Below are 7,635 nucleotides of genomic sequence, written 5' to 3'. Positions count from 1 at the left end.
TACCCATCTTCTATCCGCTTCTCCCACTCTCCCTATTTATTTCAGAAGGCCTTTCCCCTCCCCCATTTCTGAAGAAGGGTCTAGGCCCGAAATGTCAGCCTTTCTGCTCCTCTGATGCTGCTTGGCCTGCTGTGTTCATCCAGTTCTGCACCTTGTTGTCTCATGAGAGTAAGCTTTTTGTGCGAACTTGGGTACAGAGAAACTGATTGTAAAAGCTTATAGAGGTATGTAAAGAGAAAAATATTAGTGAACATAAAACTAGGTCCCTTACAATCAGAAACAGGGGAAGTTATAATGGAGAGCAAAGAGATAATAAACCAATTAAATACACACTTTGGGTTCTGTCTTCACAAAGGAGGGCACATCCTAAAAGTATTGGATAATACAGGGTCTAGTGAGAAGGAGGAACTGAGGGAAATCAGTATTGGCAGAAAAATGGTGATGAGGAAATTGACGGTATTAAAAGCTGATAAATCCCCAGGGGCCTTATAATCTGTATTCTAAAATACAGAAGGAAGTAGCCCTAGAAATAGTAGATGCATTGGTGGTCATCTTTCAAGATTCTATTCTGGAACAGTTCCTATGAATTAGAAGGTAGCTGATGTAATCCCACCATGTAAGAAAAGGAGGTAGAGAGAAAACAGGAAATTATAGGTCTGCTAGCGTGACATTGCTATTGGGGAAAATGCTCATGTCTGTTATAAAAGATTTAGTAACAGAGCTCTTGGAAAACAATAACAGGATTGGAGACAATCAGCGTGGATTTATGAAAAGGATATCACGTTTAACAATCTACTGGTATTTTTTGAGGAAATTACTAGTAGGGTTCATAAGGGAGAAACCAGTGGATATGGTTTACTGTGACTTTCAGAAGGTTTCCGATAAGGTCCCAAATAAGAGAGTGGCATGTAAAAATTAAAGCCAGTGGGTTTGGGGGTAGTGTAATGACATGATTACAGAACTGGTTGGCAGACAGGAAATAATGGTTCCAGGAATGGAAAGTTTAACATATGAGGAAAGTTTGATGACTCTGGGACTATACTCATCCTTCTAAACTCCAATGAGGGGGGGGAATCTAATTAAAACTTAGAATACTGAATGGCCCGGACAGAGTAGACATTGGGAAGATGCTTCCATTGGTAGGAGAGACTAGGACCCGAGGGCACAGCCTTAGCGTAAAAGGAAGACCTTTTAGAACCGAGATAAGGAGAAAATTCTTCAGCCAGAGAGTGGTAAATCATTGGAATTCGTTGCCACAGAAGGCTGTGGAGGCCAGGTCATCGAGTACATTTAAGACTGAGATAGATAGGTTTTTGATTATCAAGGGGATCAAGGGTTACGGGGAGAAAGTGGGAGAATGGGGTTGAGGAATTTATCAGCCATGACTGAATGGCAGAGCAGACTCGATGGGCCGAATGGCCTAATGTTTGCTCCTATGTCTTGTGGTCTTAAAGAGTCGAAATAAATGGGTCTTTTTCTGAATGGCAGGCAATGACGAGTAGGGTTCCACAGGGATCAGTACATGGATGCCAGCTATTTACTAAAACTCTTTATACAGCACCTTTCAAAACCACATCATTGCCAGCTGGAAGTACAAGTACGGCAGAGACATGGAAACACAACAACCTGCAAATTCTCCTCCAAGCCACTCACTTTGGAAATAGACAACTGTGCCTTCATGTTGCTAGGTCCAAATCCTGGAACTCCCCCCGTCACATCGTTGCAGATTTACCTAAAGCACATTGACTGCAGCAGTTCAAGAAGGTGGCTTACCATCACCTTCACAACAAAAACAACAAGGGACAGGCAATAAATGCTGCTCCAGCCACGACACCTGTGTCCATGAGTAAATTAAAAAAATATATGACGATTCAGATGAGGGAACTAAATGTACGATCTCCAAATTTGCAGATGGTACGAAGCTAGGTGGGAGGATGAGCTGTGAGGAGGATGCAGAGATGCTTCAGTGTGATTTGGACAAGTTGAATGAGCAGGCAAATGCATGACAGATGCCACTTAATAATGTGGTTAAGTGTGAGGTTATCCACTTTGGCAGCAAAAGCAGAAAGGCAGATTATTGTCTGAATGGTGATAGATTGGGAAAAGAGAGGTGTCACGAGACCTAGGTGTCCTTGTACACTAGTCGTTTAAAGCTTTTAAGTGAAGCAGAGGGTGTAAAAGGGAAAATGGTATGTTGGCCTTCACAGAAACCCAGGAGCAGGAGTAGGTCATTCAAGTCTGCTTGACTATTCATTATGATCATGGCTAACCATCCAACTCAATAGCCTATTCCTGGTTTGTCCCATATCTTTTGACTCATTTAGTCCCAAGTACTATATCCAATTCCTTTTTGAAATCATACAATGTTTTGGCCTCTACTGCTTTCTGTGGTAGCAAATTCTACAGGCTCACCGCTCTCTGGGTGAAGAAATTTCTCATCTCAGTCTTAAATGGTTTACACTGTATCCTCAGACTTAAAAATCATAGAGTCTGTTTCTGTGCTGTATGACTCTTCGGTCCAACTCGTCCATGCCAACCAGGTATCCCAAACTTAACTAGTCCTATTTACTATTTCATCCAAATCCATCTAAACTTTTCCTATCCATGTACCTGTCCAAATGTCTTTTAAATATTGTAATTAAAGCCGCCTCTACCACTTCTTCTGACAGCTCGTTCCATATACATACCATGTTGTGCATGAAGTAGTTGCGCCCTCTAGTTTTGGACTCTCCTACCCTGGGGAAAAGACCTGGGCTATTCACCTTATAAATGCCCCTTTTGATTTTATAAAGCCCTATAAAGGTAACCCCTCAGCCTCTGAAGCTCCAGGGAAAATAGTCCCAGCTTACCCAGCCTCTCCTTATAATTCAAACCCTCCAATCACAGCAACATCCTTGTAAATATTTTCTGCTGCCTTCTTAATTTAACAATGTCCTTGACAAAAAATGTTTCTGATGAAAGGTGGAATAAAGGGCTATGGGGAGCAGGCAGGGGAGTGGAGTTGTGACCAATAGAAGATCAGCCATGATCATATTAAATGGCAGAGGGGGCTTGAAGGGCTGAATTGCCCACTCCCGCTCCTAATTCTTGTGTTCCAATATAAAGTTCATCCTGAGACCTATATAGAAACCGCTTACTGGATAATACACCAAGACTTTGGAAAAGCACCCCAAACCCACTCCCACCTTCAAATATAAAGCAGCAACCTAGATGCCCTTGTGTTAATAAAAGCCTGGGTCAATTCTGGGGCTTAGTGGTACAGTCTCTGTCGCAAATCTGTTGTTCTCACTTTGGAAACACAGGCACCCAGAGGGTTCACAGGCAGTTGTATTTTTGCAAATGATGCCAGATCTATGGCCTTTTGACCAGTCTTGAAGCGACAACTCTGGAGGCATCACAATGGCTTACGCAACAGCCTTCTATTATGCCTATCACAAAACTTGGCCTCTCAGTTTTCCAAAAAGTCCAGAACCTTCCTTAACACAGAGCATTCATTAGCTCAGAGTCTGTTCGTTAACTGTTTCCTGTTATTGCTTTGGCAGGAATTCATTGAGGTTGTGCTCCAGGAAACCCTGGTCTCTAGCAGCAGCCACTGGGCATCCTGTTTACATCTACACCCCACCCGCCTCCCGTGAGGGCAGGGGACAGACTGGTCTCCGAGTAGGAGCAACTGAGAAGACCTGGTGTGGGGTGGAACCCAAGGCCGAGGACATATCACCAGTGGCCTGGCCATAGTGGAGATGGAGGTTTGAAGCACAAGACAAACACCTTCGCCCCAGCCAAGTCAACCCTCTTTGAACTGCCTCCAAAGCAAGTACATCCTTCAAAGATGGAGACCGCAAAGTAGCCAGGACATCTATGAAAGGTTTGAGATGAGGGATGTTGGCCAAGATTAACACAAAAGGTTCTCTTCAGGAATTGCCCAATGTACAAATTAACCTTATGTGCTAACCTCAGTTGCCCAGTGTACAAATTAACCTCACCAAATTCTCAGCTTTGATCCCTGATCTATCCCTGGTCAAATGTGGACAAGGGGTAGCAGTGGCATCCTAAATTTCAAGTGGATTTTAAATGTTTCTCAGACTACTACCAGAGCAGATAGAGGCATGGAATCAGTCAGCACAGAAACACCTTTCCCATTCATGTCTCTTAAATATTGTAACTACCACCTCAGCCACCCTGCATCACTAAGAGCAGATGAATCATTTTAACCATGGAGTAAAAGCACAGAATCAGGCCAATCAACCTAGCTACTGGTATTAATGTCTGACACAAGATTCCCCTGCTCCCTATCCAGTCAGTCAGTCAGTCTTATGAAAAACACTCCAAAAGACTTAGAGCCTGGTGAGACCATACAGAGAACCAGAGATCAAGATTGCAAAAAAGTAAAATTTTAGATCCAAAGGAGGAGCATTTTATTATTTACTCCAGAGGGCTGCAGAAGCTTAGTTATGGAGTACATTTTGAGTAGAGATTAATAGATTTTACTGCAAGGCGGCATGGGGATAATGTGGAAAAAAGGCACGAAAGTAGACAAGTAGCCAGTGAATTGATTGATGGAGCAGGCTTGATAGGCTGAATTAGCTTCCTCCTGTGTTCATCGACAGCAACAATTCTGCCCTGCCCTTCCCCCACTGCCATCCCAGTCTTTATGCCATTGGTCAACTAGTAAGCCACTCCTCACAGCTTCTGCAATTTCACATCCAATCAGACCCTCAATTGGCTGATTTCTGATTGAGTCAAACACCCTGGTTCAAGGGATCGAATAGCCATTTTCTGCCCTCATCCAGTGAGCAAATAAAGAAAAAAAAAATTCACAGGCTGAGGGTGTTGCTAACCAGCCAGCATTTATTGCCCATCGGGAAGTTAAGAATCAACCACGTTGCTGTGGGTCTAGAGTCACATATAGGCCAGACCAGGTAAAATGGCAGTTTCCTTCCCTAATGGACATTAGTGAGCCAGATGGGTTTTTCCCCCAACAATCAACAATGGATTCATGGTCATCATTAGATTCTTAATTCCAGATATTTATTGAATTCAAATTCCACCATCTGCTGTGGCCGGATTCAAACCTGTGTTCCCAGAACACTGACTGGGTCTCTGGATTAACAGTCCAGCAATAATACCACTAGGCTATTGCCTCCCCTGCAAGATTGGATCAAGTAGGACTATCTTTACTGGAGTTCAGAAGAATCAAGGGGGACCTCAGTGAAACCTATAAAGTCCTTGAGGGATAAATACAGGAAGAATGCTTTCGATGACCAGGGAGTCCAGAGCCAAGGATTACACTTTGAGTAACAAAAACAGAAGTTGCCAGAAAAGCCCAGCAGGTCTGGCAGCATCTGTGAAGAAAAGATCAGCGTTAACGTTTCGGGTCTGGTGACCCTCCCTCAGAACTGATGGTAGCTAGGAAAACATTGGGTTATATGCAGAAAATGGGGAAGGAGTAAACAATGGGATAGAGCCCGAAGAGAGAGAAGAGCAGCTGGATAGACAAAGAAGTTGATGACGATCTGGCTAGGAGGGTCAATAGCTGTTAATGGGGACTGTTAGTGACTAACAATAGGTAGTGTGTAACGGCAGGCTATGTGATAACAACGCCTGGTATGTGGGCCGGGGACTAGGACATGGGAGAATTCCTTTCAGGGCACTATTTTTAATTTTATTTATTTCAAAAATATATTTTATTCATAAAAATCTTTTATGTATATATATAGACACAAAAGTGGTTCTGTTCTGCACATTTGCATAAAAAGTAAACACACAAATGTTGGAGACTGACTATACACAAACTAAAGACCTCTCTTACACATACAATACTAATATTCACATATATTTGACATCACAAGGAGGGTCTGATAACCGAACAGACCCCCATTTACTTTTAGCAAGAAGACCTCAGACAGTGGTCTTTCCCCACTGTGCCTTGGCAGCAGCTGCCTCAAGCTTTAGTGCGCCCCTCAGCACATAGTCCTGGACTGTACCAGTCTGCCACACTCGGTCAGGGTCAACTCCTTTTCTGGAAGGCCAACAAGGTTTGGGCAGACCAAAGAGAGTCTTTCACCAAGTTGATGGTCCTCCAGGTGCAACTGATGTTTGTCTTGGTGTGCATCTAGGAGAACAGACCGTACAGCACAGAGTCCCATGTCACGGAGCTGCTCGGGACAAACCTCGACAAAAACCACTGCACCTTTCTCCAGACTTCATTTGCAGAAGCACATTCCAGAATGAGATGTGTGACAGTCTCAACTCCTCCACAGCCACTTTGAGGGCAGCGTGCGGTGGCGCAGGCTTACCAGACATGCATGAAGGATGTCACAAGTACTACCCTTCTCACCACCAGCCAAGCACTGTTTTGGTACTTGTTGGAAAGTTCTGGTGATGAGGCATTCTTCCAAATGACTCTGACAGTCTGCTCAAGGAACTACGCCACAGGATCCACGCTCTTCTTTCCCCTCAGAGTCTCAATGACGCTACGTGCTGACAATTTCCTGATGGTCTTGCAGTCAAAGGTGTTTTCCTTTATAAATTTTTCAAGGAAAGAGAGGCAAGATTGAATAGTCCAACTTATGACCCCAATTACTGGCGGAGCACAGCTCCAGGACATGTTAAACGAGCCGCAAAAAAATGAAATTAAAGTCCCTCGATTCCCACTAGAGTCACTGTGAATGGAGAAAGTTACCATTTCCCTTTAAGATCACTCAGATGTTACCTGCAAAGGCCTTTATAAGAATGGACCGATATTTAAACGCCGCTTTATGAGCTTGTAGACAATTTTTTCTTTGCAAATTTAAATGTTCACACGAAACAGGTGTCTTTCTAGCTCGTCAACCCTGAGGCCGTGGAAACTGGGTTCAGGCCCCTCAGCAGCCCTAAATGTGAATTTCGGAACTCCTTACAACGCGATGGACGAGCGAGCGGGGCTGATTCATACATTGGTGAAGCTTTACTTACCACCATGAAGAAACTGTCTCTTCTCCAAAGCTTTCTGTTCGGTTACAAGGATTTCTTCGAATAAATGGTCAAGGCTCATATCCGATGAGTGGAATCTGACAGCACTACGGGAAGTTAAACTGGTTCCGAGACAGGCCGGAAGAAAGGTCTCCAGTACCGACCGAACGACCGTTAGGGACCAACCGTCATCCGCACGAGGCGTGGAACTTGCCCAGGTCGTGGCGCACACTCGTGACTGTGCTCAGAACTGAAGGACATCCATTCAAACCGGTAGTTTCCATAAACTCACCTCATAACCGTGTCTTTGCTCAAATAAAACCAATAAGTAAACAATAGAGTGGCACACTATTAAGGAGCTGAACTATTACGTCCAGTCCGTACTTAAACTCCTGTAGTGCCCACCTGTCACTAACGGCGTCAATGGCACTGGTGGACATTTGGTAATCCGATAAACCAATGTTTGATTGTTGATCCTGATGGAAGATTGATTTTCAGTACAACTACGATGATATTTGGTCTCTAAATATCCTTGCCAAATATTAGGTGTTTTAAAGCAACACAATTGTTTTATTTAAATTTCTCCCTCTTAAAATGCAGGTGTTATATAGATTTCTCCATCCTCTACTTTTGGAATACAAGCAACAGCACTTTTAGTCATTGCTGCTGCGCCATGAGGCCGTT

At 43.7% G+C, this 7,635-nt stretch overlaps 1 protein-coding gene across 5 annotated transcripts in view; it reads right to left on the bottom strand.

The window, feature by feature from the left end:
• ccdc172 (coiled-coil domain containing 172) overlaps positions 1-7,308 on the bottom strand; it is a 124,499-nt gene extending 117,191 nt beyond the window's left edge. For 2 of the 5 annotated variants that reach the window (XR_007264292.1, XM_048609029.1), the window contains exon 1: positions 6,955-7,306. Coding sequence is in view for 4 of the 5 variants with exons in the window: in XM_048609029.1 (XP_048464986.1) it covers positions 6,955-7,033 (79 nt within the window). In the remaining variant the exon portion in view is untranslated. Of the gene's footprint in view, positions 1-6,954 lie in introns of all 5 variants that reach the window. The other 3 variants (XM_048609028.1, XM_048609027.1, XM_048609030.1) reach the window with 3 other exon arrangements.
• Positions 7,309-7,635: the final 327 nt, after the last annotated feature.

This window comes from Rhincodon typus, chromosome 20 (genome assembly GCF_021869965.1).
Source record: "Rhincodon typus isolate 14 chromosome 20, sRhiTyp1.1, whole genome shotgun sequence".
NCBI classification, from domain to species: Eukaryota; Metazoa; Chordata; class Chondrichthyes; order Orectolobiformes; family Rhincodontidae; genus Rhincodon; species Rhincodon typus.
This window is presented reverse-complemented; position numbering and strand designations above follow the sequence as displayed.